At 34.7% G+C, this 13,887-nt stretch overlaps 1 protein-coding gene across 3 annotated transcripts in view; it reads left to right on the top strand.

Moving 5' to 3' along the window:
• The window catches only part of LOC127082491 (alcohol dehydrogenase 1-like), an 86,697-nt gene extending 77,056 nt beyond the window's left edge, over positions 1–9,641 (top strand). The window contains exons 1-10 of one of the 3 annotated variants that reach the window (XM_051022737.1): positions 7,257–7,424; positions 7,541–7,677; positions 7,757–7,803; positions 7,949–8,274; positions 8,356–8,438; positions 8,553–8,628; positions 8,734–8,795; positions 8,898–8,993; positions 9,088–9,249; positions 9,339–9,641. In XM_051022737.1, coding sequence (XP_050878694.1) covers positions 7,385–7,424; positions 7,541–7,677; positions 7,757–7,803; positions 7,949–8,274; positions 8,356–8,438; positions 8,553–8,628; positions 8,734–8,795; positions 8,898–8,993; positions 9,088–9,249; positions 9,339–9,455 — 1,146 coding nt within the window. In that variant the 5' untranslated portion in view covers positions 7,257–7,384 and the 3' untranslated portion in view covers positions 9,456–9,641. Of the gene's footprint in view, positions 1–7,255; positions 7,425–7,540; positions 7,678–7,756; positions 7,804–7,948; positions 8,275–8,355; positions 8,439–8,552; positions 8,796–8,897; positions 8,994–9,087; positions 9,250–9,338 lie in introns of those variants that run through there. The other 2 variants (XM_051022738.1, XM_051022736.1) reach the window with 2 other exon arrangements.
• Positions 9,642–13,887: the final 4,246 nt, after the last annotated feature.

The following is a 13,887-nucleotide window of genomic DNA, read 5'->3' as shown; positions in this document are numbered from 1 at the left end:
GATATGTCATTTGTTGATAGATTATGAGTTGTGATTAGCATTATATGCTCATGCATTCATATATTGGAGATAGGTAAACAAGGTCACGGTTCAGAGAGAACCAATGATAGCCTCATTGTTCGGAGAGAACATTTCTAGAGAGGAACGGAAGATGTGGATAATTCTGTAACATAACTTGGATATCCAAACTTTTGGCACCCCATGCATATTGGAGGAGGATTGCATATTATCTCACATTTGAATTGTAATTATTTGTGGATGAGAATTAATGTGGATGATTGTGTTATATCTATGTATGTTATCCTTGCTATTTAATACACCAATAACTTATGTAAAGTTATTCTAACCCCTTTTATGTTGTTGTGTGGCTCAATATGCCTATGTTGCAGATACAGGTAGTGAGTAGTAGTTGTTAAGTTGGAGAATGACGCATATTTCCTTCTTGTTTATTTATATTTTCGAGTTTCGTTTAGTTATGCGATAACGCTCTGATATGTAACATTGGGACGAGATTTGTTTTGATTTGTGCTTTATTTTCTAAGATTTATGGGATTGTTTTCCTCATGCTTGAGTATTGAACTATCTGTTTGGATTTATTCAGTTGGAACTGTTTAAGATTACCAGTTGCAGATTTTTCAAAAAGTTTTGAGAAACATGTTTGTGTTAAAGAGATATGTGACATCCTTGGTGTTTAAATATGTTTTATGGGGTTCTTGGGTGTTTCAAACGTCGTCTATAAGAATCACGTTTGATTCCCGCATTTTTCACAATCACACGTTCGCTCTTTGATTCATCGGTTCAAAACCTTTTCAATTTATCAGATTAAGAATTCTCGAAATCGAACACGAAGATCCACCGCATTCAAGTTAATCAAGTAGCATATCAACTTTGATTTCCTGAATTTCTAGATTTTGTTTTCTAAACCTTTTAACGGAGAGCAAGCATTTGATATTGCTCCTAAATCTTTGACTAGGGATGAATTTTTTCAAACAATAAAAACACATTAATGTTGTCTTTGGAAATAATTTTAAAAAATGGCTCATTGAGAGTAATATTTGGAAAAAGAGATCGATGTTGAGTTCTGTTCAAACTATTTGTCAGAAGTAGACTTTATAAGAATTTCAAAGTCTCGTCATGCTGACAGATATGAAGGTAGATGTACTTAAGGTTTAAATGTTATGTCAATGCCTCATGATATAGTTCTTCAAGCACAATTGTATATGTTGAATAATGTTGATGAAGTTCAACCTTATTTATCTACTCACAGAAGACTTATCAAGGAAAAATATCCCCGAATGATTGACAAGTGGTTGTTGAAAGAGCATAAAAAGAATTTCATAAGTTGGTTTAGTGAAAGGATGAATGTCATACATGCCAAAATTTAATACAGTAACTTGGACTGCATACGACATTACTAAGTCTTCCTTTTATACAAAATCAAAACATGGTCGTAGTACAATGCAAAATAGTGGGGTTATGGTTGAGGACGAATCCGTGTATTTCTCTAGTTTGAAAGATAAGAATCCTATATTGGAATTTAAAGTGTACTTTTGGGTCATTGAGATGATTTGGGAGATTGATTATGTTTTATTTAAAGTGCATTTATTTAAATGCAAGTGGATTGACAATAACATTGGTGTACAAACTGATGAGTTAGGATTCACACAAGTTGACTTTGGCAAGGCAACTTATATGACCGAACCACATTCATCATGGTTACCCAAGAAAAATAAGTATTTTATGTGACTGACCCTTATGACAAAAGATGGTCAATTATTCTCCAAGGAAAACACATTCCTCATAATGATGAAAATCATGATTTAAATTTTGATATACTTTCGACTTTTTCTTACGTAACACAAATGTCTATGTTATATGAAGATGTTGATAGAGATGTTGTGCATGCTATTCGTAATAGTCATGAAGAAGGCATATGGGAAAATTAACAAGTAAATAATTTTTATTGTTTATTCATGATTTATTGTATGTTATAATTTTTAAGGTTATATACTAATAAGTATTATCATTTGAAATTATAGGTGCTTAAAGTCAAGACACCAAGAGATAAGACACATTTCTCACGTTGTAGATATTATTTGATGTAATGTTGTGTAAATTGTATGTTGTTTTGTGCCATTTTGATTTTGATGTAATACAATTTTTAGTTTTTAATAGTTGACAACTATGGTGTGGTTCACAAATGGTTTGTGTTGTTGTTTCTGGTTTATTTATGATTCACAAAAATACAGGTTAAAAATGTGAATTCTGTAAAATAAAAAAAATAATACTTAAAAAAAATAAATCATTTCACCACAGTTGATTCTTTCAACTATGGCTATATATAGCGTGCTATCCAGATTAGTAAACGTAAAAAATGACGTTGTTGAGTATTGAACCCATGATCTTTTAGTTTTTCACTATGATTGTTTATTACAACTGTAGTGATATGTATAACATTTTTCAGTTTATTAAGACGACCAATAGTTCGTGGTGGTAAGTAGCCCACTTATTACCACACGATACCTTACCACAAACCATCAACAATGGTTATATGTTTGTTTCAACCCTTGTGAAATGAAGGATTTTAGCAAGGATTCACTCATTTATCTCTTTTGTTGTTTTTCAAATAATAATAACTTTAAAATAAAATAAAAAGTGATGTCAGATTATATTATACGAACTATATTGTCACTCATGCACAACTTAATTTTTTTCCTCAAAATTTAAAAAAAAAGATTAAGTTAACATGATTATTTTTAAGAGATTAAATAATAATATTTATTTATTAATAAAATTAAATAAAAACTTAAATTAATATAACAGCCAAAACATGCATTAAGCTGAATTAAAATTATTTTATTTATAATTATATCATCTAATTCATACCATACACAATATTTTTAATTAATATGCTTTACTATTTTGCATTTATGATAATAGAAAAAATATAAATAGTTAGTTATTAAGACAAATTTGTTGGAAATCCCCCAAAATCTATAGAGAATTTTAATCAATCTTGATGAACAAGATTGTTATTACCCACACAATGGAAATGAAAAGAAAGGAACAATGGACAAAGAGAGAGTGTATAGAACGATGAAGGAGAAGAGGAATATAATTCTGCAGAGTTTCTCTCTGCCCATAAACTGTGAAAAACTTCTTATTCACTTTGCAACTGCAAAATACTGTGAATACAATGTTATGAATGCTCTATTCACTTCTTATTACAAAATAAGGGTTACTCCCTCTATTTATAGATTTAGATTAACTTAGACCTCAAGCCAAGACCCAAAACTATAAAAGCCCAAAACTATAAAAGTCCAAAATAGATAACACTACTAAAATAAGCATAGGCGGTTTGATACTTCCTTACTCTGTCGAGCAACCTGCTTCGACACAAGGAATTACAATTCAACACACCACCTAATTCATTGTGTCTAAGCTATCTACGTTCATCATAGCTCTTAGTCTTCTGAACACTTCGACATGCACTCCCTTCGTCATGATGTCTGCAATCTGATTCTTAGTTCTGTAGTGTTCCACATTCATCTTCCCATCTGCTACCTGCTCTCGAAGATAATGGAACCTCATCTCGATGTGCTTGCTTCGATCATGTTTCACAAACCCAGTTGGTTGTGCAACATAAACTTCTTCTTCTAAGGGGCCATTCAGGAATGCACATTTCACATCCATCTGACACATCTGTCAGTTGTTCATGTTTGCTAGACCAACAACCAACCTGATTGTTTTGATCCTAGCAACAGGTGCAAAAACTCCATCGAAGTCGATTCCTTCTTTTTGAAGAAATACTTTCGCTACAAGTCTCGCCTTGTGTCGTGTCACTTATTCTATGGGATTTAACTTCACCTTGTATACCCACTTCACATTAATTGCCTTCTTGTCTTGAGGCAATTCAACAAGTGACCAAGTGTTATTGACTTCGATTGGCTTCAGTTCTTCGTCCATTGCTTTCATCCATTTTGAATCTTTCAATGCCTCAATTGCATTGGCAGGTTTGACATCTGCGTAGAAAGCATAATGTACCAACTCACCTTCTTCATCGACCATATCATCTGATGTAATCACACATTCTTGCAACCTTGCAGGCATGTGTCTCGTTCTTTGAGGTCTGCTTGTACTTGCTTCACCTCTGACTTCTTCATATCGAACTTCTCTTTCAACTTCACTAGATGGTTCATCACAAAAGATTCTCACTGAATCTTTCTTGACATTCTCAGTCCAATCCCACTCCTTAAGCTCATCTATGATCATGTCCCTACTGATCACTACTTGCTTATTCATTGGGTCGAACAACTTGTATCCTCCAATCGAATGATATCCTATCAGGATTATCTGACTGGACTTGTCATCAAGTTTTATTCTTAACTGATTCGGAACATGTCTATATGCTATAGATCCAAACATCCTCATATGACTCAAGCTAGGCTTGACACCAGACCAACATTCTTATGGCGTGATTCCTTCTAGCTTCTTCGCCGGACATCTGTTCAGGATATATGTCGCAATCGACACGGCTTCTCCCCATAATTATTTGGGTAGATGCTTGTCTTTCAACATACTTCTAACCATATTCACAATGGTTCTATTCTTCCTTTCTGTGACTCCATTCTGATGTGGAGTGTAGGGTGGCACCACCTTATGCACTATCCCTTATTTCACACATAATGCATCGAAGTCTTTCGACACATATTATCCACCACCATCAGTTCTCAAAATCTTGATATTTCGACCGCTTTGTCTTTCGACCATAGATTTAAACTTGGAAAATACCTCGATCACTTCACTTTTCTTCTGGATCAGGTAAGACCACAGTTTTCGCCTGAAGTCATCTATGAATGTAACAAAGTATTTGTTACCTCCAATCGAATCCACCTGGAGAGGACCACATACATCAGAGTATATGACTTCAAGAATTGCTTTCGACTTGCTTCCTGCATCCTTACTGAAGTTGTTCTTATGCTGCTTTGCCTGCACACATTCTTCACACACTTCGTTTGGAATGTCGATTTCTGGTAATCCTGAAACCATATTTCTTCTCTTCAAATCTCTGATGTCTTTGAAATTGAGATGGCCAAGTCTGTAATGCCATATCCATTCATCTCTACTGGTTGCTGTTGCAAGGCACTTATGCTCCATCACATTAAGCTCAATTTTGAAGGTTCTATTCTGAGACATTGGAGCCTTCAAGATCAACCTTCCATTTGAGTCGAGAACTCTCATCATCTTGTCTTCGATCGACACCTTGTAGTTCTTTTCGACTAACTTCCCTATACTGAGAAAATTACTCTTCATGCCTGGTATGTACAACACATTTGAAATTACTAACCTCTTGCCATCTTTCCTCATAATCAGAACATCACCACCACCTTCAGCTGCTAGAGTGTTGTCATTTGCAAATTTCACCATGTTCTTCATTGAGGGTTTTATGTTGACAAACCAATCTTTCCTTCCAGACATGTGTGATGAGCATCCTAAGTCCAAGTACGATTGGTCCTTGAACCTCTCTTCTTCTCTTGTTATAACCATCAACAACGTCTCTTCTTATTCATGTTTCTCCAGTTTTGCATAAGTTTCTTGATTCTTCTGCTTTTCTGGACAATCACTAGAGTAGTGACCATACTTCTGACAATTATAACACTGAATGTGACTCTTGTCTGGCTTTTGACCATCACCTCTTCCTCTATCAGCAACACCACCTCTTTGGTTTCCTTGGTTCCAGGGTTTTCTCTGATTCGACCAGTTTCCTTCTTGCTGATTTCGACCAGTCGAATTGTTGTAGCCTCCTTTGCCTTTGTTGCCATTCCAGCTTCCTTTGTCTTTTCTTTCTTTTGTTAATTGAGCCTGCAAAGCCATATCACTCTTCGACTTTCCTGCAGCTCTTTCAGCCATTCTTTGTTCATGAGATTCAAGTGTCCTTTGAAGCTCTTCCTTTGTCAGTTTTGATAGATCTTTCGACTCTTCTATGGCTACTACCACGTGGTCGAACTTTGGAGCCAACAACCTCAAGATCTTTCCAACAACAAATCTTGATGTCAACACTTCTCCACATACCTTGATTTGATTCACCAGTTTCGTAACCTTGGTGAAGAAATCAATTATGCTTTCATTGTCTTCCATCTGAAGCAATTCATACGTTCTTTTGTGAGTTTGTAACCTCACCTCTTTCACCTTTTCTGCGCCTCCAAACGATTTCTCCATAATTTTCCATGCTTCTTTCGTTGACTTTGCATCACTAACCTTTTCAAAGTTATCTGAATCAACACATTTATGGATTATAAAGAGAGCTTTATAATCTTTCTTCTTCAATTCTTTATGTGCAGCCTTTTCTTGATCCGTCGCGGCTTCTGCAAGCGTTGTTACTCCTTCCTTCACAAGATCCCAAAGATCTTGATAACAGAACACAACCTTCATCTGCTTGCACCAATTCTCATAATTGTTTTTCTTGAGAATAAAAAGATTTACTGGAAAATGACCGTTTGGATGATTCGTTGCCATGATGATTTTCTTCCCACGAACCGATTAAACCGGAGCTCTTGATACCAAATGTTGGAAATTCCCAAAACCCCAAGATTGTTATTACCCACACAATGACAATGAAAAGAAAGGAACAATGGAGAAAGAGAGAGTGTATATAACGATGAGGGGGAAGAGTAATATAATTTTGCAGAGTTTCTCTCTGCCCGCAAACTGTGGAAAACTTCTTATTCACTTTGCAACTGTAAAATACTGTGAATACAATGTTATGAATGCTCTATTCACTTCTTATTACAAAATAAGGGTTACTCCCTCTATTTATAGATTTAGGTTAACTTGGACCTCAAGTCAATGCTCAAAACTATAAAAACCCAAAACTATAAAAGTCCAAAATAACTAACACTACTAAAATAATCATAGGTGATTTGACACTTCCTTACTCTGTCGAGCAACCTGCTTCGACACAAGGAATTACATTTCAACAAAATTTAATAAAAGTATTATGTTTTTTTTGACAACTTTGTTCATATTTAAATAAATATGTTATTTATTACCCAAAGAAAGTTATTTGTAACTTATACTAGATTCTGTTTTTGTATTAGTTAATTTTGAAATTAAAATTAAAATTAAAATTAAATTATTTTTCGTATAAATGATAATTATTTTACAAACTATTTAACAGAATCTATGAAAAGAAGTTAAAAGTTTATCTTAAAAAGATAAGAATATAAGAAGAGTTTGTGTCCGGTTAGTCAAAGCCAAAAAAATGCCGCCCTAAAATAAAACAAACAGCAACAGCTATTCTCTCCGTCTTCCCATTTCTCTCCCTTCCCACGGCTATAAATAGACCTCACTCACAACCAGTCCATTCCACACAGATATAGCAAACATGTCGTCGAACACTGCTGGTCAGATCATCAAATGCAGAGGTATACCATCTCCATCTTTTTTCATATTATGTTTTTCTCATTTTCATTTTGTTTCCTAATATATTTTAATCATCGGTTTATTTCCTGTGTTTTGAAAATTTGCATTGTACTTGCAGCTGCGGTTGCATGGGAGGCTGGGAAGCCGCTGGTGATTGAAGAAGTAGAGGTGGCACCGCCGCAGGCCGGTGAAGTTCGTCTCAAGATACTCTTCACCTCCCTTTGCCACACTGATGTTTACTTCTGGGAGGCTAAGGTACATCATAATGAAAATAGTGTGTTTTGTTTCTTCCTGCAATAGCTTAAAATGGTTTTCATTTTTCCCCTTGTTTCAGGGTCAGACTCCATTGTTTCCTCGAATATTTGGTCATGAAGCTGGAGGGTATGCTTCTCTTCTCAACACTGAAAGCTGAATCACCTATTATAAATCTTAGTTTTATATATTTTGACTGTTTCTTTTAATTATATATTTGAATTATGTAATGGGAATGCATGTTATTGATAATCGTTGGGATGATGTTGATCAGGATTGTAGAGAGCGTAGGTGAGGGTGTAACTCACCTGAAACCAGGAGATCATGCCCTGCCAGTATTCACAGGAGAGTGTGGTGAATGTCCACATTGTAATTCAGAGGAGAGTAACCTGTGTGATCTTCTTAGAATCAACACTGATAGAGGTGTCATGATCAATGACAACAAATGTAGATTCTCTATCAAGGGACAGCCCATACACCATTTCGTCGGCACCTCTACGTTCAGCGAGTATACTGTGGTTCATGCTGGATGTGTTGCAAAGATCAACCCTGATGCACCGCTTGACAAAGTTTGCATTCTCAGTTGTGGAGTATGCACTGGTATATACATATACAACGTCTCTAACTTGAGATATTAATATATAATTAGGCTGAATCCAATTTACATTTATGGTTGTGTAGGTTTTGGTGCTACTGTGAATGTTGCAAAACCAAAGCCAGGTTCTTCCGTTGCTATCTTTGGACTTGGAGCTGTTGGCCTCGCTGTATGTTGCTCTTGTACCTTTGACTGAATATGTGTGTTAGTGTTGCAGTTATGATTGGAAATGAAATGAGCCAAAATTATTAATGTCTTCTCTTTTCTTTAAACCATACATTAGGCTGCTGAAGGGGCAAGGGTCTCTGGTGCATCTAGAATCATTGGAGTTGATTTATTCTCCAGCCGATTTGAATTAGGTACATTGTTTTTATCTTCCATCAAATGCTTTAAGATTGAGGTCGACATAAATTCAATGACTATTCTTTTATTGAAGGCATTTCTTATGATTTTCTTGTTTGCAGCTAAGAAGTTTGGGGTAACCGATTTCATAAACCCGAAAGATCATGAAAAACCTGTTCAACAAGTTAGTTCGTCAATAACAGTTTATTATATTTCGGTTCTATATGCCTTTTCTAATGTAAATTTTGAGTATGACTCTATGGATTAAAATGCTGTTGCTGTATAGGTAATAGCTGAAATGACAAATGGAGGTGTGGACCGTGCTGTTGAATGTTCCGGGAGCATCCAGGCCATAATCTCAGCATTCGAATGTGTCCATGATGTATCCAAAATGAAATTTATTTTCTCTTACTTGTTGCTAAAGAAATTATAAAGCTTACTAAGGCTAAAGCTGAACCTTGATTTGTTGTTATTAGGGTTGGGGTGTTGCTGTACTTGTTGGAATTCCAAACAAAGATGATGCATTCAAAACTCTTCCTATAAATTTCTTGAACGAGAGGACTCTTAAAGGGACCTTCTACGGAAACTTCAAACCCCGCACTGATCTTCCTAATGTTGTTGAGAAGTACATGAAAGGGGTAAGTTTTATAGATGTTAGATTATGCAGTGTTTTAGGCGGATTAACTAATATTTGTGTTGTTAATGTGATGTTCATGTGATATTGCAGGAGCTGGAGCTGGAGAAATTCATTACTCACACAGTACCATTCTCAGAGATTAACAAAGCTTTTGATTACATGCTGAAAGGGGAGTCCATCAGATGTATCATCAAAATGGAGGAGTAAATCTCTAGAACAAAGATGTAATAGTCCCTACTGGGGGACTGGGGCTACTCTCTAGTTTTGTAAGAATAAATGTAATAAATAATCCCTTTAGGATTATTGAGTTTGTGAAGTTTGTACGGAAGGAATTGTGCTGATGTGCTGGGATGGTCTAATCATCATAAATTAGACATTGAGTTTGTTGTTGTTGTTTTTTGTGTGGTAATTTAAGTCATTTTATTCAATGGTGAAGGAAAATTGGTAAACAGTCCAAACAAACAATAAGAACTAAGAAACTGTACTATCTCAAAGATGATATACACCATGAGAAAATGAACAAGTAATTGTAATGTAACATCAAACAAATTCCAGAGCCCAACAGAAAACAAATTCTAGAACCCAAAGGGTAAAGAAATTAGTGCAGAAAGCAGCAAAATATTCTTTTAGGTTTTACTCTTCACAGATTTTCAACCTATACAAGCTAAACATTACAAAATTGATACAAAAATAGGAATTAATTCACCCTAATTAAACAAATAATCATTATATATAATCAAGATTTTATAGAAATAGTTGGCAAACGGACAATAACTGTGTCTGTTCCTTTTTAAATGGTAAAACCAATCAATTTAAAAACTACATTCATTGATTTAGATGACACAATATTGGTTATCTATCTAATTTCTTAAGTTTTAAGTGAAGTGTTGGATTGATTTAAAAATTTGGTTTAAATAAATGATATTCTAATGTGATTATCATTTGGGTTGATATATAATCGTTTGTGTTTTAGATACATGCTGAAAATTTCAAATCGTAACATTAATATAAATACAATTAATTGACATAGTTGTCTGTATGTATAACTTTGTTACTTATATTTATGTGTTACGGTAAGACACATATTGTTTAATATGTTACGGGTAGAATAATTTTCATAGTTTCCGTAAATATACAGTGGATACAAAAAATAGCTGAACATTACAAAATTGACATTTTCAATACGCTCTATAACGGTGTAAGTTTCAAATGAATAAAAACAATAGGAATTATACGTTGATGGTATAAAAGAATTTTAAAGAGTATGTTAATTATAACCGTTGAATATTGGAATAAGTTTGACTTTTAATTTTAAAATTTATAAAATAATGCAAACGGATGATGGTGATGAATCGACAATGTAAATTTTTACACTGACAGTACATATTAATTAATCATTTATATATAATAAAAATTATACAAAAATATCAATAAACAAATCTTTTTTTAAACAAGTTATTTGATAGGCCTGTTAGAAAACTACGCAATATTTTCTCATAGTCAAATTTATGGAATAATGATATAAATGTGGAATAATAATACACAGAAATTGATACGGGCTCTTGCAGATTTTTTATTTAATGGAAAGATGAAATACACATTGTATTTAAGAATTTCTCTCATTCAGAGTTTTTCACACCAGTGTATTTCTCTAGTTATTGAAAATGCTCTCAATGTTGGAATTGATATTGTTTTGGCTTTGACATCTTATATAGCCAAAGCATTGAATGCATCATCCGTAATTCATTCATTACGGTTCCTATAAAGTAGAAACATCTTCCATTTACTTCTAAATAATAAGAAAACAATGACTTTTTCAAGAATCTCCCACTTGAAGATTGACTTCAGTCGACCTTCACACCTCGATCGTGCAACAACCTTCTTTGGTATGTTATTCTAGCAGGCCAATTAAGGTTGAGCACAACTTCAGTTTATCAATAGTCACCACCTTTGTCAACATGTCTGCTGGGTTCTTACTTCTAAGAACCTTCCTCAACGTTAGTATCTCATCCTCAAGCAGAGTTCTGATGAAGTGATAACGGAGATCAATGTGCTTCGTTCTATAGTGGAATGCTGAATTCTTAGCCAGATGTATTGCACTCTAACCGTCACTATGCAAAACACTCCTCTCTTGGATGAATCCCAATTCTGTCAACAATCCTTGAAGCCATATCAACTCTTTGCTAGCTTCTATTACTGCTACATACTCAGCCTCTATAGTGGATAGTTGTATCCACGACATCTAATTAACAACTATAGTACCAACAATAAATATGTAACCGATGGTACTTATTTGGTGATCAACTTCACCAGCAAAGTTCGCATATACATAGCCTTATACTTTTAATTCACCTTTACTAAAGCACAAACACTTCTCCTTAGTGCCTCATAGATACCTCAAAATCCATTTCATAACTTTCCAATGAGCTTTACCTGGATTTGACATAAACCAACTTACAACTTCGACTACATGGCCAATGTCTGGCCTCGTGCATACCATCACGTACATCAAACTTCCAATGGCTGAAGCATACTGAATCTTAGCCATCAATTCTTTTTCTTCCTCCATCTCTGGGGGTTGGTCCTTTGATAAGCAAAAATGACTAGTTAAAGGTGTGCTAACTGGTTTGGCATTGTCCATGTTGAATCTTTGCAAAATATTGTTGATGTACTCCGCCTGAGATAACTGCAAAATTCCTCTTTGCTTATCTATCGTGATTTTCATTCCAAGAATCTTCTTTGTTGGACCTTGTCATACCCTAATTTTTAACCCTAATGTCCCACGTATCATTTGCATCCTTTCACACAAACAAGGTCACATCTTGGTCCTTCCCCTATCCATCTTTGGTTTTGCTTCTTGCAGGGATCACCAAACACTTCTTTGTTGATGCTTTTACCTTTGTGTTTATTTGATTCATTGTTTATCTAACCACTAATCAAAATACCAAAAATATACATTGTTTCTCTTAAGTTTATTGTGCAAGGTAGGGCTTTTCAAATCAAGACCATCTCAAAGTTTAGTTGCTTACTTCTCAAGGAAATTCAAAGGTTCATGTGTTTATTTTTACGCCTTCTTCAACAAATAACTTCAAGATTTGAGCTATTTAATCCAGAGGAAATCAAGCACACCTCATTTTGAGTTCATATGATTACCCGTGTGCTTTGAAGTGCAAGAAAAGTCCAAATACACAAGCTTGTTCCAAGTGGTTTGACCTAAAAGTCAACATTTTGAAGTCAAGGTTCCAAAGATCATAACCCCTTCAATTATCAACATTTTTGAATGCCCCTTTTTTCTTATAACTCTTCTCAACATCCTATAAAACTTTTCTTTACATGACAAGATCCAATTATGCTTGTAGGATCATCAAACATTTGGAGACATTATAGGTCATTTATGGACTTAGTCAAATTTGACCTATTTTCAAGTGACTTTTTCCCAACTTTCAAGGATCATAACTTCTTCAATTTTCAACACATGAATCTGGTTCTTTTTGAACAGTGTCATTTGTGATGCTCTCTACAAGTTTGCTTCAAGGACGAAGGTCAGAATATGCTTGGAAGCCCATGAAATTCATCGGGACATTATAGGTCATTTTCAGCCATGAAGCACTCAAATTTTTCTAAGTTACATAACTAGTTCTTTATGTCAACTTCAACATGCCATAACTTTGTGCTCAAACATCCAAATGCAACCTTTCTTGGCATATTGTAATATTACCCATGATGTTAACTGTTGGTTGTAAATTTACGTGTCGGGTTTTTGTTATCGTATCCACAGGGATTGTAAGATATCACCGCCGTTCGATGGTTGTATTAATTCTAGCTCAATGTAACAATAAAGTTTTGTTTGGTTGTCACGTTATCTTGCATAAAAAGGTAATAAATTGCGGTAAAAGTTATGGTTTGAATAAATGAGAAATATTGCCAAAGTTAGGGTTCAATGATTACTTTGCATGTATTTGTTCGGTCAACAATCCTATAAACTCCTTTAGATGATAAATCATTTCACAAAGTCCTCCCAATATGTTTCTCTCGAACACACATTGTGAGTTTTCCCATTTTGATCCATTGTTTCTCTCGAACACAATCTATCAAAATGACAACTTTTTGGTTCAACCTTATGGTGAACAAAATCATTTATTACTATCTCTAGCTAACAAACAAGATTGGATGAAAACCTAGGTCAAGAGTTGGTAAACATCTCTCGATCATAAACCAACACAAAGAGTTTTAAATAGAAACAAAGTTTTCATCATATATTCACCATTAAAGAGTTTACATATGAAGATCCTTACATTTACACCCAAAGCTAGTAATCACCTACATCTAACCTTGACAAATGGATGACTTAGCTACTCATTTTCATGGTAGCTTGGTCGACAAGTTTCGGAAGAAGGTTGATCAACATCCAAGTCGGATAATCGATGTTGGATGGGAATCCACCTTCTTTTTGTAGAAGATGATTGCAAGATGAAGAGAAATGAAAACTAGGGCATAAAAGCTCCCAAGAACAATGCTGTAAAAAATATCTAACAAAAGTACAAAAGTGGAAAAATGCTGTAAAAACTAGGTATGGTGCTCAAAAGTGGCACCTGCTACTTATAGAGTAGTACTGGGCTGTCATGCTCGCTAGGCGAGC

Source organism: Lathyrus oleraceus, chromosome 5 (assembly GCF_024323335.1).
Source record: "Lathyrus oleraceus cultivar Zhongwan6 chromosome 5, CAAS_Psat_ZW6_1.0, whole genome shotgun sequence".
In the NCBI taxonomy this organism is placed as follows: domain Eukaryota; kingdom Viridiplantae; phylum Streptophyta; class Magnoliopsida; order Fabales; family Fabaceae; genus Lathyrus; species Lathyrus oleraceus.
The sequence above is the reverse complement of the archived record's forward strand: the minus strand, read 5'-3'. Positions and strand labels throughout refer to the sequence as shown.